Source organism: Elgaria multicarinata, chromosome 5 (genome assembly GCF_023053635.1).
Source record: "Elgaria multicarinata webbii isolate HBS135686 ecotype San Diego chromosome 5, rElgMul1.1.pri, whole genome shotgun sequence".
NCBI lineage: Eukaryota > Metazoa > Chordata > Lepidosauria > Squamata > Anguidae > Elgaria > Elgaria multicarinata.
The window spans coordinates 121,609,528-121,627,984 of record NC_086175.1 but is presented as its reverse complement, the minus strand read 5'-3'; the positions used below and the strand labels follow the sequence as shown (position 1 = coordinate 121,627,984).

Genomic DNA, 18,457 nt, shown 5'->3' with positions numbered 1-18,457 from the left:
ACTGGCCGTGGTTCTCTGGATGCAGAGTTAACCCAGCTTTAGAGCCAAACCAGACATTATGTTATTCATGCAATTAGAAAATGAATTGATTTTAAGAATAAATAGTTGTGTATGTGTGTGCGAGAGACCCGTATTAGGACTATGACAGGGGGAAGTATAGTCCCAGTCTTGATCCCACCTCCCCCACGGCTTCTGTTTGCTTCAGGAGAAAAATTCCCATTCACACCAAGGGCCAGCACAACTGGGATTGTGCTAAATTGGTGACAAGGAGCATATGGAGGAAGATCTGGTAATGGAGGGGGAAATTGTGGACAGCCATGGGGCAAATGAACAGATTGTTATTCCCTGTCTCTCTGCAATATTTACTGTATTCAAAATAGCTTCGATGTTTGCATTCTTATGCACAGTCTGCGTGGTGGCCTTTTGCCAAGCGCTGGACTTTCAAAGCCATTGTTATCTCTTTCACACAAACTAGGGAATGTTGTCTGTGCAATTTCATTCCAGAGCTTCATTTAAACTTCCAGTCAACTAAATATACAAGGTTACTGTAATAAACAGTGAAATCAAGAGAGGGGCATTTTCTACAAAAGTCTGGTGTAAATTACGCAATCAGAATTTGACTTTGAACGTTGGGGTGCAGGTTGGGAGACAATGCTGGGTGTTTTTTTTTAATTTCTTCTGTTGTTTAAATTGTAGGCAACCAGCAACAGAGAGATTGTATTTAAAATATAATCTAAGGGTACGTTCACAAGTGATGTTTAGAATGCTTTTTTCTCCCCATACTTTTTTATTGCTTAAAGTAGCATGTAAAGCAGGACTTGGGCAAGATTAATCCAAAATGATAGTTTCTAGAAAAATATGCATTATTTTATTTATTCACAATATTTATATACCGCTCCACAACCAAAAGATTTCGGAGTGGTGAACAACAGATAGAATAAAAGAATAAAAACACAAATATTTAAAATTACTATTTTTAAAAGAACAGAGTTCTGATAAAACCCGAGTTCTGGTAAAATTGTGGCTGGTGACTCAAGAAAAGCAATGGCATTTTCAGGAGGTGCCGGAAGCAACATTACGTTGGTGCCTGCTTGACTTCCAAAGGCTGGGAATTCCATTGGAAGGGGCCCACCACACTGAAGGCTCTGCTCCTGGTGGGCTCCAGACGGACCATAGCTCCATGTGGAACCACCAGGAACATGCCCTCAGATGACCTCAGCGGCTGGGCAGGTTAGTAAGGGAGAAGGTGCTCTCTGTGCTGCCATTTTTATTTTATTTTTGCCCAGAAAGTAATGGCATCCAAGTTTTCCTCCTGTGGGACACAGCCCCTTCTACATTAGAAAATGGAAAGCATTTCTAGACACATGGAATCATTAACGTCAGAATGTGTATAATGTCTGCAGGCATATTTATTTATTTATTTATTTATTTATTTATTTATGTATTACATTTCTATACCGCCCAATAGCCGGAGCTCTCTGGGCGGTTTACAAAAATTAAAACCATTCATAATATAAAACAACAGTATAAAACCATAATATAAAATACAATAAAAAAGCTCAACCAGATAAAAACAGCAGCAATGCAAAATTACAAATTTAAAACGCCATGTTAAAATGTATTTATAGATTGTTAAAATGTTGGGAGAATAAAAAGGTCTTCACCTGGCGTCTAAAAGCATATAATGTAGGTGCCAAGCGAACCTCCTTAGGGAGCTCATTCCACAGCCGGGGTGCCAAAGCAGAGAAGGCCCTCCTCCTGGTAGCCACCTGCCTCCCTTCCTTTGGCAGGGGCTCACGGAGAAGGACCCCTGAAGATGACCTTAGGGTCCGGGCAGGTACATCTGGGAGGAGGCGTTCCTTCAGATAACCTGGCCCCAAGTCGTTTAGGGCTTTAAATGTTAATACCAGCACTTTGAATCGGGCCCGGACCTGGACTGGCAGCCAATGAAGCTGGAAAAGGACTGGCATAATGTGGTCTCGTCGGCCAGTCCCTGTTAGTAAGCGTGCTACCATGTTTTGTACCAGTTGAAGCTTCAGGACCGTTTTCATAGGCAGCCCCACATATAACGCATTGCAGTAATCCAAACGAGAGGTTATCAGAGCATGGATAACTGTAGCTAGGCTATCACTGTCCAGATAAGGGCGCAGTTGGTATATCAGCCTAAGCTGATAAAAGGTGCTCTTTGCCACTGAGTTCACCTGTGCCTCAAGTGACAGTTCTGGATCCAAGAGCACCCCGAAACTACGGACCCAATCCTTTAGGGAGAGTGCAACCCCGTCCAGGACAGGGCAAACATCACCTCGCCGGACAGATGAACCACCCGCTAACAGTACCTCCGTCTTGTCTGGATTGAGTTTCAGTTTCAGCATAATGTACAACGTAGGCAGAAGATAAGTATATAGGTTTTTCTTGTGACAGTGGTCTGGTAGTATGAATGTTCTGCAGTTATTTTAAGAGGCCTGAACCGGTATAAAGTTATTATTTCAGAAAATTCTATATATAACTAACACTGTACTGTAGTGGGTGGGGTGTGTGTATCATACATAAGCTACACCCAAACCAGCCCTATGTCTGTTTTCATCAAACCAATGAAAATGTTATTCAAAAGCACATGGCACGCAAGCAGTAGTGATGTACCTAACACTGTCACTCATGGACCTTTGGATTCAAATTCTAAGGCTTTCCCATTGCCCTTTTAGCACTTGCCTAACCTAAGGCTGCCCACATTTTCTGTGACTCAGAGCTACTGTATTTTATTCTTTTAGCTTTTGTGATCCAACTGAGAGGACGTCTGTTATGGGGAGGCCTAATTTTTTAAAAAATTAATGTTAGAGAAGCTCAACCAAAGGCATCAAGAGAAATAGGGAAGGGAGTTTATATTCCAGTAGATCCAATTCTTTGTCTATTTAATTTTGTGCCATGGCTTATTTCCACTAAACTTTATAAGGTGGCAGGGTGTGTATCTGCGAGTTCACAGCATAGAATCATAGAATAGTAGAGTTGGAAGGGGCCTACGAGCCCATCGAGTCCAACCCCCTGCTCATTGCAGGAATCTACCTCAAAGCATCCCTGACAGACGGCTGTTCAGCTGCCTCTTGAAGGCCTCTAGTGTGGGAGAGGCCATTAGTGGGTGAACAATCCAACACTTAGTGAATTCTGCTTCGCAATGTTAGGAAGAGACGACATCAAAGGATCAAAAAGCGACGTTGCTATGAACGCTTGGCTGCCACAAGCCAGTTATCCCTGTGGTAACTTTTCTGACATCTCCTGTACTCAGGGCTTCTTCTCCGTTGCACTTCTGTGACCAACTTCTTGGGTCAAGCCCAGTTCTCACTGTACGAAAATGTTTCTGCATGCAATTTTGCATGTAGGCGGACATCTGAATTGATTGAATCACTGAGAAGTATGTACACACCGGATGTCTCTTCTGGGTAGCTTTACCCGTCCAGTAATGCTTAAACATAATTAAGAAACCACAAGCATGACTCAACACAGGAAAAAAGGTGTGTTTTTCACATGAGTAGTTCGTTGATACATAATCTTTCCTTCCTTTTCTTTTCTTTTTAAAAAAACTTTCCCTTATAGGCTCCCCATCAATTTGCTATACTTCCAGTACTCCTGCCCAGTTACTGGAAGAAATTAGCTGTCTTAACTCCGATCCGCAGCTGTTTGGCAGCCAGCAAGATGGTTCCTCGTTAATGGTAGAGGTGGTCAACGATATTGAAGGTGAGTTTTTGTGCTTGTAAAACCAAATTTCAGCTCCGCCTTTCCCAAGCTGGGGCCCTCCAGATGTGTCGGACAACATTTCCCATCATCCCCAGTCCCACAGATATTTTTTTTTCAAATTTTATTTTTATTTAAAGTGATACAAAAATAAGGAATGAATACAAACAATCCCCAGTCACACAGATAAGGGTCATGCTGGCTGGGGAGGATAGGATATGTTGTCCATCACATTTGGAGGGCCTCAGGTTGGGGGAAGCTGCTGTAGCTGTTTCCTCAGTTGCTGTTAGGATTTTCGCCTTGTATTTTCCTCACATGTGACTTCTTCAAGGGATGGAAAGTGGAGAAAGAAAGTCTGAACGTACGTGTTAATAGAGTAATAGTGACATGGTAAAATGACACTTCGAAAAAGCGCAGTTTCATGGGGGAAACCTCGATGTGGCTGCAAGGTGGCGGCTGCGTTATTTAAACAACGGGGTGGAACTGCGCAGCCACGGCGGGGTATACAGGACAAGCCTGGCCACGTATTTAGTGTAACATGTAGTATGACCCTCAGATGTCAAATGGGAAGGGCACTCCAGTGTTGGGGAGCTGCAAGGGAAAAGCGACGCTGTTGGGGAATGGAGCGGGAAGCCTTAGGTTTAACTAGGAGCAGTTTTGTACCTAAAAACAAAGCAAAGGGACTGAGGAGGAGCAGATAGAGAGGAGAGAAGATGGAGAGGAGGAAGATCATGGAGACATTACAGAGTAAGCACAAGAAGGTTAAAATGGAAATGAGCGAAGAGGAGGACAAAGAGAATGGTGCAAAGGAGTACCATGTTCTTTAGCGGCTTCCCCTTCATTGGCTTCTCCCATTTCATGACATCTTGACATGCTTGTGAGGAAGTTTAAGCTGAGAGATAAGGAATGTCTAAAGCCAACAAGTCTTAAGCGGATGAGCTGGGAGTTGAAACCAGGTGGACAACAGGGGAATTGAGGGGGAAAGATCTGCATTCTTGAAAAGCCATAATAATTCAAAATGGCTCAGCCCTTATCCGATGTCCCTCTTCTTCCTCTTCTCCCTCTTTCTCCTCCTCCTCTTCTTCATCCTCTTTCTCCACTTTTTCTTTACCTCTATCTCTTCTTCTTCCTCCTCCTTCTTCCTCCACTTTCTCCTCGTTTTTCCTCCTCCTCCACTTCTTTATCTCTTCTACATCCTCCTCCTCTTCTTCATTCTCTTTCTTTTTTTCTTTCTCCTCTTTTTTAACAACAACTCCTCCTCCTCCTCCTCCTCCTCCTCCTCCTCCTCCTCTTCTTCTTCTTCTTCTTCTTCTTCCTGATGATGAAGTAAATAATTATCCTTTCTCCCCTTTTTGTTTTTTTTGCTCCAGCTGAAGACCCTTTTTGCAACTTCCACCCTCCAAGCTTCCTCCAGGACTCAGAGGTGGAAATGAGAGGTTCTGAGGATGTGACCCCTGGCACTGTGTTACAGCGGCTGATCCAGGAGCTGCGCTATGGCAACCCAAACGAGAACATGAACCTGCTGGCTATCCAGCAGCAGGCCACAGGGAACGCGGGACCGTCCAACGCCACTGCTGGCACGCTCTCTTCTTCCACGGAGAATCTGGTGCCAGAAGACCCACAAATGGTCCAGCAGTCAGCTCGCCAGGAACCACAGGGCCAGGAGCACCAAGGGGATAATACTGTGATGGAGAAGCAGTCCAGGGGCACCCAGCCTCAACAAAACAATGAGGAACTACCAACCTACGAAGAGGCCAAGGCCCAGTCTCAGTTTTTCAGAGGTCAGCAGCCTTCTGCTGTTGGCCCCAGTTTTTACATGGCTGGAGGCTCCTGCCCAAAATCTCGGACAGAAGGCAGGTCAACCCTGGCCCGCGCCAACAGTGGGCAAGCCCACAAAGACGAGGCGCTCAAGGAGTTGAAGCAAGGCCACGTGCGCTCCTTGAGCGAAAGGATAATGCAGCTGTCGCTAGAGAGGAATGGCGCAAAACAGCATCCTCCCACCTTGGGGAGAAGCAAAGGGGTCAAAACAGTTCCTCCCCAGGCTTCCGGGAAAGGCCTGGATCTGAGGGGGCCACCGCCGGATTATCCATACAAAAGCAAGCAGGTGGTCTCTCCCATGAGCAAAGCCCAGGAGCACGGGGGATTCTTTAATGACCAGCATTCTGGAATGATCCAGGAAGTGGGGAAGCCCCCCTTTTCGGCTCCACAGCCAGCAAGGAGCGAAGCCACCACTGTCCGATATCAAGCGCCCCCGGAATATGGTGTGACCAGGTAACTTTTTAATCCTTGCCATTTTACTGGTTTCCTTCAGAGATATGGAGAGTTTTTTAAAAAAAAGAAAGGAAAAAGGAAAACTTTTAAGGGCACAACTAAATGTTCAGCAGCAACCAAGTCGGCGTGGTACTTAGCTCTTCTCTGCATGACTTTCCCCACCATAATCCTACCCGCAAGCAGCTTTGGGGAGGTCATCCTAAAGCTTGGGTGAAAGTGTCATCAGTATGCTGACGACACAGAGTTCTGCTTCTCCTTTCCACTTGCTGGTCCTAGAGATCCTTTGAGAACTCTTCACAAGTCTGTGGAGGCTGTCTTGGGATGGATGAGGACAGAGAAGCTGAAGCCAGATTAGAGGGGTGGGTATTGTAGTGGGGGAAACCTCTTGATCCGGAGAGGAGAGGGGCATGCCGACGGTATTGAATGGGGTTGCACTCCTCTGTTAAGGGATTAAGGTGGACTATCAGGTTGGCCCAGGTAGGTCTTTAGGGGAAGATCCTCCCTGAGCGTGAGACTGAGAAAGCTTTTCAGGTTCTGTGCTATAGGGTAGGGTGACCATATGAAAAGGAGGTCAGGGCTCCTGTATCTTTAACAGTTGTATTGAAAAGGAAATTCCAGCAGGTGTTATTTGTATATATGGGGAACCTGGTGAAATTCCCTCTTCATCACAGCAGTTAAAGCTGCAGGTGCCCTGCCCTCTTTTAAATCTGGTCACTCTAGTATAGCTCCTGCAGCTTTAACTGTGGTGATGAAGAGGGAATTTCACCAGGTTCTCCATATATACAAATGACACCTGCTGAAATTCCCTTTTCTATGCAACTGTTAAAGATACAGGAGCCCTGTCCTCCTTTTCATATGGTCACCCTACTATAGGATAACGTTCAAAGTCCTAAACAGCTCGGGGCCAGGTTATCTGAAGGATATGTACCTTCCCATATGTACCTGCCCGGACCCCAAGATCATCCTTAGGGGCTTCGCTATAAGCCCCTGCCAAAGGAAATGAGGCAGGTGGCTACCAGGAAGAGGGCCTTCTCTGCTGTGGCACCCCGGCTGTGGAATTGGCTCCCTAGAGAGGTTCGCCTGGTTCCTACGTTATATTCTTTTCAATGCCAGGTGAAGACCTTTTTATTTTCCCAGTATTTTAACAGTTTTTTAACATTGCTATTTTAAATCTGTATTTTAAATCGGTATTAATCTCTGCATTGCTGCTCAGTTTTATCCTGGTTGTGCTTTTTATATTGTACTTTTTTATACTGTGTTTTTATACTGTTGTTTGTTTTATACTTTGAATTGTTTTCATGGTTTAATTTTTGTGAACCGCCAAGAGAGCTATTGGGCGGTATAGAAATGCAATAAATAAAATAAAATAATAAATGTTAGAAAGGCAACAACTTTCTATCCTGCTGTAGAGCATATTTCAAGGAGATCTTTAAGTAATCTAGTTAGGGTTGTTTCAGTTTAGTCATGGAACATAGCTTTAGATGGTCAAGACTGCAATCTGAATTGCTGATAGACTGATTGTTTCGCATAATAAAGCCTATTTACTTGGGGATTGAGTTCTTTGTTTGATGACCTACAGGCTGGGAGGGCTCCCAACTTGACACCCTGGAAGACAAAGTCCTTGGCTTGGGGATTCTCCTAGATCTAACGCAATTAATAGAAGCCCAGGTGGCATCAGTTACCAGGAGTGCCTTTTATCAGCCTCCTCTGATTCTCCACCTGCAAACCTGCCTAGAGAACATGGATGTTGCTTCAGGCAATGGTGCCTTGTTTATATCCAGATTAGACTACCATAATGCGCTGTATATAGGATTGCCTTTGAACAGTCAAGGCTGGTGGCTCTGATGCCATTGGGGCAGTGAATCAACTCTGGGTTTCAGTCAGAACCAGCTAGAACTCTGAAGAGCTATGCAAGGTCTCACCTTAGATATCTTCTTTAGAGTTCTGACTGAAACCTGGAGCAGATTTATCTCCCCACTGACATTGGAGTCACCAGCTTCCACTGCCTTTAAAGAAAGTTTGGAAACTACAGCTGGTGCAAAAATACAGTTCCCCAGCTGCTTGTGGGAACCAAACTTTCAGAGAACATAACACCAGTTCACTATCAGCTACACTGGTTGCTGGTGCGTTTATCTTTGCTGGTCTGGATTGCGATGTTGTAATGCCCATGTGTTAACTTTTAATGTATCTCATATGTCTTTTTTAATTATTATCTTAAATTGCATTTATTATTATATCGTTTTAAAATGCATTTATACTACTATGTTAAGATAGTAAGCCACTTTGAGGAGACGATTGACCTGGAAAAGCAGAATATAAATACTTAAATAAATGAAATGTGCCCCTTACAAGTTGACCCCTTCCTCCTGCTGGCTTTTCAATGGGTGTTGAGTGCATTTGAGGTTCAAGTGAGGCAATGGGCACAACCTATGTGTTGGAGCAGGTCCGTGGTGTTTTATAGACATATAGGGGTTGGATTAGATGACCTTTGAGGTCCCTTCCAACTATATGATTCTGGCATATTGGCCTTGCTGGCAATAGTGTGCAGGCTGGAAATGATGGGAGTTGCAGTCCAACATATCTGGAAGGCACCAGATTGGAGGAAGGCTATTCTGTTTCATGAGGAGTGGCGCTTTAAGCTCATGGTTTCTAAGCTGTCGGGTTTGTGTTCCATACGTGTTAGGAAACGGCGTTCGCATTCCATCTAATCGGCACATGTTTTGAATCTCCGACAATAACGTCTTGAGAGTTTGTGTGCATTTTTCCAGCCAGAAAATTATGGCTTTCAAAGGAAAAGGGAAAACCTCTGTTTATGTAAGCAAGGCAGCGACAAGGGGATGGGGAAGCAAAAGGAAAACGGGGTCAGTTTCGGGTTATCGTGTCAGGAAGTTGTTCAAGGATTCCGTCTGGAAGGCTCCTTCTAAACTGAGGCTTTTCCAGGTGTCAAGCATATGGATTCAGTGCACCGGGCACACTCAATACATGCACAGAACATGACTCCCTGTTAGTCTAAAGAACAAACTAGACATGATGTCAGGAAGAGATCTTGTTGTAAACCGCCCAGAGAGCTTCGGCTGTGGGGCGGTATATAAATGTAATTAAATAAATAAATAAATCTGGTTACCTGTGGGTCTGGGAAAAGAAAAGATCAAGTGACCATAGCTCAGTGGTCCAGCACATGCTTTGCTTGCAGAAGGTCTTGGTTTCAATTCACAGCATCTCCAGATTATTATTATTATTATTTATTTATATAGCACCATTAATGTACGTGGTGCTGTACAGAGTAAAACAGTAAAACAGTAAATAGCAAGACCCTGCCGCTTAGGCTTACATTCTAATTAAATCCTGGTAAAACAATAAGGAGGGGAAGAGAATGCAAACAGGCACAGGGTAGGGTAAACAGGCACAGGGTAGGGTAAAACTAACAGTATAAAGTCCAAACAAGATCAAGTTTTAAAAACTTTAGGAAAGAGAAAGGTTTTTAGCTGAGCTTTAAAAGCTGCGATTGAACTTGTAGTTCAGGAACTCAAATGATGGAGAAGTCCCTCTGCCCGAGAGACCCTGGAAGCCAGAGTAGACAATACTAGGTTAGAAGGACAAATAGTCTAAGGCAACTACTTCTTCTTCTTCTTCTTCTTCTTCTTCTTCTTCTTCTTCTTCTTCTTATTATTATTATTATTATTATTATTATTATTATTATTATTATTTAGTATATTTCTAATCTACCCAATAAATAAGGTTCTCTAGGTGGATCACAACCAGTTAACAAACTAAAATGCCATTTTAAAACGCAGTTAAAATGTAAAATACAATAAAAGTATTTAAAAGAATAAAATAGAACATAATGCAAAACAATAATCGGTAACACTGCTATAACTTACAGCTAGGGCCAGATTTTTGTGAACCGCCCAGAGAGCTCCGGCTATTGGGCGGTATAGAAATGTAATAAATAAATAAATAAATAAATACACCAAGCAGGATATTCCACTATGAAAGGGGTATGAAAGCGGTATATAAGAGGCAGGAGCCACACTACTGCTTTATAGCGGTATTGAAGTGCACTGACAACTGTTGGGGCCCATTGACACATACCATACACCGCTTTCATACTGCTTTCATAGTGCAGTATTCTGCTTGGTGTAGATCTGGCCTAGATCTCTAAAATACCTGGGATAAAAGAAAGGTCTTTGCTTGGTGCTGAAAAGATAATAACATAGATGTCAGGTGAACCTCTTTGGGAATTTTATTCCGTAAGTGGGGTGCCACCACTGAGAAGGTCCTCTCTCTTGTAGCAACCCACCTAGCTTCCTTTGGTGGGGGCACGTGAAAGAGGGTCTTTGAAGAGGGTCTGAGGAGGTCCATGCAGGAGGAGACACGCCTTTAGATACTCCGGTTTAGGGCTTTAAAGGTCACCATCAACAGTTTAAATCGGGCTTGGAAATGGACTGGAAGCCAACGCAGCTGACAAAGCTCTGTCATCACATTGTAGAATTTGCCAGTCCCGCCTAGTAACCTAACAGCTCTATTTTGCACGAACTGGCATTTCTGAATCGTATTCAAAGGGAGCCCCTTGTATGTTCCTAAACCATAACTACGTACAAATTTCCTATTATTCTACATCTAGGTTGGGGTTCACACGGTGCCAACTTCAACCATATCAAACATTGGTTCTTTGTGGTTTGGATAGCTGGAGCAGCCCTTGTTGGCTAGACCCTCGCTCTGCATTGTGACAGAGGCCACATCTTGTTCGTTATAACAGGAGGCAGAAAGTTTGGGCAGGAGCCATAACTCAGCGGTCGAGTACCTGCCTTGCAGGCAGAAGGTCCCAGGATCAGTTCCTAGCATCTCCAGGATCAGGTGACTGAGAGGACCTCTAGGCCTGAGACCTTAGAGAGCTGCCGCCAGTCAGAATGGATCAGGGATGTTGAGCCACTTTCAGCCAAGGGCAGAATTCAATTTCAGAGGATCTCACAGGGGTTGCATTCCAGAAGTGGGCTAGGCCGAAGACAAAAGGGACAGGACCAAAATACCAGAATACTTTAGCATAAAGTTCTTATTTCAAGTAACTGGTTTTTTTATTGCTGGTTTTTTATTGCTGGAAGAAGCTCTTTGAAGACGGTCCGGTGTTGTTGTTTTTATGGCACTTAATACTGTACGGTTTTATGTGTTTTATTGCTATACACCACCTTGGAAAGCCGTCTGCCCTGAAAGGCAGCCAAGAAATATTTTAAATACGTAACTGATGAATTCGCAGAGACATTTCAGCCTTTTAGAACGGGTCAGAAGTGCACAAATGCCAGGAAACCAACAGATGACCAGTGGTCAAGTGAAAGGGGCGGAGCCAGGGAAAGGGGGCGTGGCATTCTAGAGATCTGTGGATTTGGGCCAAAGGCCTGAGGTTTCACACCCTTGAAGTATTGTTTGTTTGTTTGTTTAAAACATTTGTATCCAGCCCTATGTTATTAGGATCTCAGGGTGGTGTACAGATCAAATGAAACCGCATAAAACAATAAATAATGGACACAGCTAAAAAGGTATTAAACCGTTAACAAGCTAAAACTAGTAGAAAATTTAAAAGCTATTAAAAACAATTTAAACTATATGCCGCTTTAGCCCTCAAAGATGTTGATAAAAAGCTACATTTTAACTTATTGCTGAAACAAAGTCAGTGTTGGCTCCAGTCAGGACTCCAAGAGGAGGGCATTCCGCAACTGGGGTGCTACAACAGAGGAGGCCCTCTCCCTTGTCCCACCATAATGTAAGTAGACAATATCGGCCTAGATCAAGGGTGCAGAACCTTAGAGAAGGGGAGTCCAAGTCCTCTGCCTGCTCCCTGCTGCTGCTACTATATCAGAAGCATCCTGGAGCGGTTTATATTGGGCACAGGAGGATGGGGTTAACAGCACTACCTTCACTCTGCAGTCCAATTTGGGTAGGGGATGCCTGTACAGCTGTTTTTACCAGATTGGGAAAGGGGTTTTTTTGTAGGAGATTCAGTCAACTCGGGGGAAATCAGTATGGCACCAACTGTTCCATGTGTGCGTCTGGGCAAAATGGGAACTCACCCTAGGTGAGCAGCAAATTGCAAGGATGGACAGTTAATAAAATCCTTTATGTAGGACAAGATGCCTCTTATGGCTTCAGGGCTAGTTATTTAAAAACGGCTCTGTGAGAAGCTGGATATTGGCTGGACATCTTTCGTGGCCGGGCGAGTGTGTGCTTTCTAAAATCGGCAGGCTTGCTACTGTGAGGTGCATTGAGCTCCTTGTATGGGCAGGCCGAGACTCTGCGCTCTGCACAGTTAAACACACAATAAGAGGGAAAAGCTTCAAAGGCAAACCATGGGACAAATGAGGTTTGTAAACAGGAGGGGAAGAATAGCGTGTTGAACAGGCACATATCAAAAGAAGGAACACAAAGAAAGGTTTGCTGGGAGCAGGCATGTCTACTGCACCCCCAGTCTATGCATAATAAAATCTCTCATTCAGTATAGAATACAAGGCTTGGTTCTGTTCTGGCCCAGGACTGGTTTGCTCCCTACTGGAATCCTTTGTGTGTCCCCCTTTCACCCCCCTTTCTTTCTGTTTTGAGCTACAAGTTGGGCTGTGCAGATGCCGAGGTTCCAAAGGAGGGCCAGAGAAGTGCAGAATGTGGTATTAGTTGTAGAATTCGGTTTCTTGAGAGTCTTCGCATTTAATAAAAAAGAACGAAAAGGAATCCAGCTGCTAACCCTTATTGCTGCCGTTCTTGCTGAAATGTCTGCAGCGACCAGAGTGGTTGCTGAAGAAGTTTTCTACCAGTCGAAAAGGTTTCGCAGAATTCAGCATTTCTAAAGGAGAGAAGGCCCCCGTTCAGAAGACCACGGCTTTAACCACGGTGGTTAAGCCAGAAAGCCAGGCTGTGTTCAGAAGACACCTTAAAACATGGCTTTAACCATGGTGAATAAGGCTTTCTGGCTTAACTACCGTGGTTAAAGCCGTGGTTTAAGGTGTCTTCTGAATGGGGCCAGAGAGAATCATAGAATCATAGAATAGCAGAGTTGGAAGGGGCCTACAAAGCTATCCGGTCCAACCCCCTGCTCAGTGCAGGAATCCTCCCTAAAGCATCCCTGACAGATGGTTGTCCAGCTGCTTCTTGAATGTCTCTAGTGTGGGAGAGCCCACAACCTCCCTAGGTAACTGATTCCATTGTCGTACTGCTCTAACAGTCAGGAAGTTTTTCCTGATGTCCAGCCAGAATCTGACTTCCTGTCACTTGAGCCCGTTATTCCGTGTCCTGCACTTTGGGAGGATCGAGAAGAGACCCTGGCCCTCCTCTGTGTGACAACCTTTTAAGTATTTGAAGAGTGCTATCATGTCTCCCCTCAATCTTCTCTTCTCCGGGCTAAACATGCCCAGTTCTTTCAGTCTCTCTTCATAGGGCTTGGTTTCCAGACCCCTGATCATCCTCGTTGTCCTCCCACCTTTGTATTGTTTCCGTCATCCTCAACTAAAATGGAATCTAACTACACGTGACTGCCTTTGCTCACATTCATCCCTTGTTATCACGCATCCCTGTTTCTTTCCCTTTCCCCTTTGCTTTTCTCTCACTGCTGAATGTTAGATTGTAAGGTCTCTGGGCCAGATCTCTCTCTCTCTCTCTCTCTCTCTTTCTCACTTTGTAAAGCAGAATATACCAGTGGTGGCATTCCAGTTGTGGAATGCCCTCCTCAAAGAGGCTCACCTGGCACCTTCCTTGCAGTCTTTTCAGTGCCAGGTGAAGACCTTTTTATTTTCCCAGGCATTTTAGTGTTTCTGAGTTTGATTTTTAAATGTATTAGTATGTTTTAAGATCCTTGCACTGCTGCGGGCTTTTACTTTCTTTTGGTTTGCTTTTTACCCTAGTTTTATTCTGTTTTAAACTTTTTAACGTTTTTGTACTATGTTTTATTATGCTGTTGTATTTTACGGTTTTAAGTCTCGCTTTGTGAATTGCAACGAACAAATTAATAAATTATAAAGCGCCATGTAGTATAATAATAACAACTAACACTCTCTTCTGCAGGCTGATTATCCACACACACTGTTCGTAACCCAGCCCCTTGAAAACCAATAATCCAATCCATCTTTATTCCCCCCCTCCTAGCCGTCAGTGCCAGCCATCCTTTCCGCCGATGCCACAGCAGCACAGCCCAATGTCCTCGCAGGCCTCCTCTCTCAGCGGCCCATTGCACTCCGCGTCTCTGCCGCCTCTCCCGATGGCCACGACATCCCAGTCTCTGCCCGCCACCCCGCCGAACCAGCCACCGCAGCTGACGCCAGATGCGTTTACCATAGTGCAACGCGCCCAGCAAATGGTGGAGATGCTGTCGGAAGACAACGAGGCCCTGCAGAAGGAGCTGGAGGGTTACTATGAGAAAGCAGATAAGCTTCAGAAGGTGGGCAGTGTGATTGGGTGAGATGGGCCCTTGCTATAGCTCAGCGGGTAGAGCGCATGCTTTGTGTGAGGAAGGTCCCCAGTTAGCTCCATGGCAGCTCCAGTTAGGGAAAAAGCCCTGCCTGAAACCTGGGACCGCCTCGGCCAATCAGAGTTGATGATAATGAGCTAGCTTGACCAATGACCTGCCTCGGTATAAGGCAGCTCGTTATATTCCTGATCCTTTTGGGTGACGTGATAAAGAATCCTGTTAATTTGCTTGGTAGGAAGAACAGCATTGCCTACATGGTCTAGAATGTGAGAAATTCAGGGACTCCCTTAAATTGGAGCTGATGAAGTGTGGACTGAGAAGTCTCCAGATCTCCTCATGGCACCCACTCTTCATACTGTTCCTTTCAGAGTTGTTGCTTACTGTATTATTATTATTATTATTATTATTATTATTATTATTATTATTTCTGCTGCTGTTGTTGTTATTGCCTGATAACCTCCCATAGCATAGTTCAGGTGAAGTTTCTATGAGGATGTCTATGAGGATGCTTTGTACAGCTTAGACTGCCTTTCTGTATGGCAAGAGTTTTTCCAGTACTTGCCAAATTCTAGCCAAACACACTGTGTTTATACAGCCGTGGACTGTCCCATGCTAAAAAGGAAGGGGGTCCTGAGCCTTTGTCAGCATTATTTTCCTTCCTGAAGTAGCTGGCAGGGGGTTCGCTTTGTCGGCTTGCCCAGCGTCTTTTTTAATTATCACTTCTTAACTTGCTGGAAGGTGTCCAGTTGCAGATTTCCAGACTTAAAGTGGCACGATTGCAGAAGAACATGAGAAGAGCCAAGCTGGATCAGACCAAGGGTCCATCCAGTCCAGCCCTCTGTTCACACAGTGGCCAACCAACTGTCAACCAGGGAACCACAAGCAGGACACGGTGCAACAGCACTCTCGCACCCATGTTCCCCAGCAACTGGTGTATATAGGCTTACTGCCTCTGATACTGGAGGTAGCACATAGCTATCAGAACTAGTAGTCATTGACAGCCTTCTCCTCTAGGAATTTATACAACCCCATTTTAAAGGCATCAAAATTGGTGGCCGTCACTACATCTTGTAGCGAATGTGTGAAGAAGTTCTTCCTTTTATCTGTCCTGAATCCCCCAGCAATCAGCTTCATGGGATGACCCCTTTGGGTTCTAGTATTTTGAGAGAGGGAGAAAAATGTCTTCCTATCCACATTCTCCACACCATGCATCATTTTGTACACCTCTATCATGTCTCCCCTTAGCCTCCTTTTTTCCAAGCTAAACAATCCCAGCTGTTGTAACCTTCCCTCATAGGGGAGATGCTCCAGCCCCTTGATCATTTTAGGTGCCCCTTTCTGCTCTTTTTCCAGCTCTACAATATCTTCTTCTTTTTTTTAGGTCTGGCCCTCCTAAGGTCCCAATTTGGCCCTCTGGAGTCCACACACTCCTTCCCAGCAACCTGCCACCCATTGTTTCATGTTTCCCCGGCGTTTGTGCAGGGTTTCCCCCTAGTTCTGAAGTGTCGAAATGCCTCTCCTCAGGCTTAGTAGCTGGCAGTAAGAGCTTCAAGCTGCAATAGGCTGCTATTTTTAATACTGTTTGTCCCTCCCTGTGTGCCTTCAGCCCTGCTCACGCTGGAATGCAGCCGCTGAGAGTGTTTCCAAAATGGAATTCATACCTTGGGATGAAAGTGGTTTGACACCCTTGTTGTAGACCATCCATCTCCAATCTGGTGCCTTCCAGGCAATTGCTGGTTGGGGAGAATAGAAATGGTAGTCCAGCATGTCTGGAGGCCATCAGGTTGGGGAAGGATGGTGCGGAAAATACCGAAATGGTGCGGAACTGGGCTCTGACTGTAGAAAGCAGCTTCCCATGGCCAGTAGTGGCTCTCCCGGGTTTTAGGCAAAGGTCTTTTGCTGGAGAGATACTGGGGATTGAACCAGTGGAAGCTGGTGGCCCCAGTGTCAGTGGGGTGGTGAATCCGCTCCGGGTTTTTCAGTTAGAACCAGACAGTGGGACAGTGAATCTGCTTCAGGTTTCAGTCAGAACCAGTCAGTGAGGCAGGGAATCCGCTCTGGGTTTCAGTCAGAACTCCAAAGGAGTTTCATTCTGAACCAGTCAGTGAGGCAGTGAATCTGCTCCAGGTTTCAGTTAGAATCAGTCAGTGGGGCAGTGAATCCACTCCAGGTTTAAGTCAGAACCAGTTAAAAGTCCAGAGGAGCTATCCAAGGTGCAAAGCCTCCACTAGGTTGAACTTGGGACTTTTTGCATAGAAAAGCACGTGCTTTACCACTGAGCTCTGTCCCTTCCGTTGGCCATGAGTTTCTGCCATGTATGGGGAGCTGATAGGTTCCAGCAGCAATGGGATTATTTGTGTCTATGGAGGAGTTCCACTCTGACATCATTGTAGGAGAATTCTTCCAGCAGAATCAGGCTAGTGTGAAAGTTGGCACACGCTTCTGGCCACCGCACAAAACCTTCTTTCAAAAGCTTTAAGCCAGTAAGTGACATTTCATCGCCGCCCAGCTCTTAATGGAATGTTGTCCTCTCTGTCTTTCTCCTCAGTTTGAAATTGAAATTCAGAGGATTTCAGAAGCTTACGAGGACCTGGTGAAGACCACCACCAAGAGAGAGTCATTGGACAAGGCAATGCGAAACAAACTTGAAGGTGAAATCCGGAGGCTCCATGATTTCAACAGGGACTTACGTGGTATGTTCTTTTCCCAAAAGTCGTTTGATGTTTTCATCCCATTTATATTTTGCTCCTCAAACCATCAAATTCCAGATCGCCACATCAGAGACTGGACAAAGCATTTTCCGTCATGACTTTTAGAGTTATTGTAGTTTGGCCATGGGAATAATTTTCTGGGTCTGGTTGAACATTTGGATTCACTCTCTCCCTGCCCTGCTCTCTGTGGGAAATGGTGCCCTTAGAGGGTGGAAGTGCAGCCCAGTTGGGGTCCAGGGCTGGGGGCAATGGCCTCTGGACCTCCCAAAATTGCCCACCCCTGAGGTAAAAGATCTCCAGCAGTAAGTGCTGGGAAGGATCCCTCTTTGTCTGAGATCTTGGGGAGCAGCTGGCAATCAAAATAGTTAATACTGGGAGCTAGTTGGACCAATGGTTTTGCCTTAGTTGACATCTGGAACTTCTTCATTCTGGAAGAGCAGAAGTATCTTTTGGTGGGACTTCAGCAAAAAGAGCATCTCGTTTCACAATAATGTCAATGTATGTCTCTCTAACTTGGAGGAGGATAACGTGTTCTGGGAACTATTTGAGATGGAAGCCATCATGCAACAGATGCTCTCCATTCCCCGGGATGGTCATGGGTGGCTTCTGGTCCCCCTCATTGATTTCTACCAGCCTTTGTCGTGTTCACTCCCACCCGAGATTGTGAGTACAAGATGCTGTGCTGCTTCATACCAGGCAGGTGCCCTCTGATATGGAAAATGAGAAGGATGCTTGCCAGGTAAAAAGCATCAGCGTGTTTTATGCTCTCAATTTGGCATAGGGAGGTATGATGTGGGCGGGGGAGAGTTGTATCACTTTTTATCTATCAGGCAACCCTCCAGTATGCACTGATGTAGAAGCTGTCAGGATAAGCTCTAGGTGACCTCTCATTTCTCAAAGGAAGGTGTGCCTGCTAAATTCTTAAGATGGTGGTAGGGAGATCTTTCTCGGCAAAGCTGCTGAGAGGGGGCGCGTCTTAATGGCATAGCCAGGGATCTTGCCCCTGAGCAATTTGGCTGGAAGAATCCACTCCCATCATGCTCCCGGGCCTCAGGCCATCACTGAAGACAATCCCTGAAGACTACACAATCTAATCTTAACTTTTGAAGAACCCGCCCCTCCCAAACTCCCAGTTCATGGAACCTACGGCATATGGTGGAAGAAGTGAATTATGCACGGGATTTTGTGTTAAGGAAGGGAAAGGACCGTAGCTCTGTGGTCAGGCACAGGCTATGCATGCAGAAGGTCCCAGGTTCAGTCCCCGCCAGTGCCAGTTGGAAAGATGGGGAAGCCAGAGTAGACA

General features: G+C 45.2%; 1 protein-coding gene across 2 annotated transcripts in view; it reads left to right on the top strand.

The window, feature by feature from the left end:
* The window catches only part of AMOTL1 (angiomotin like 1), a 70,223-nt gene that overhangs the window by 29,165 nt on the left and 22,601 nt on the right, over positions 1-18,457 (top strand). For both annotated transcript variants that reach the window (XM_063127844.1, XM_063127846.1), the window contains 4 exons: positions 3,589-3,729; positions 5,097-5,997; positions 14,122-14,413; positions 16,992-17,136. In XM_063127844.1, the coding sequence (XP_062983914.1) occupies positions 3,589-3,729; positions 5,097-5,997; positions 14,122-14,413; positions 16,992-17,136 (1,479 nt within the window). The remainder of the gene's footprint in view (positions 1-3,588; positions 3,730-5,096; positions 5,998-14,121; positions 14,414-16,991; positions 17,137-18,457) is intronic.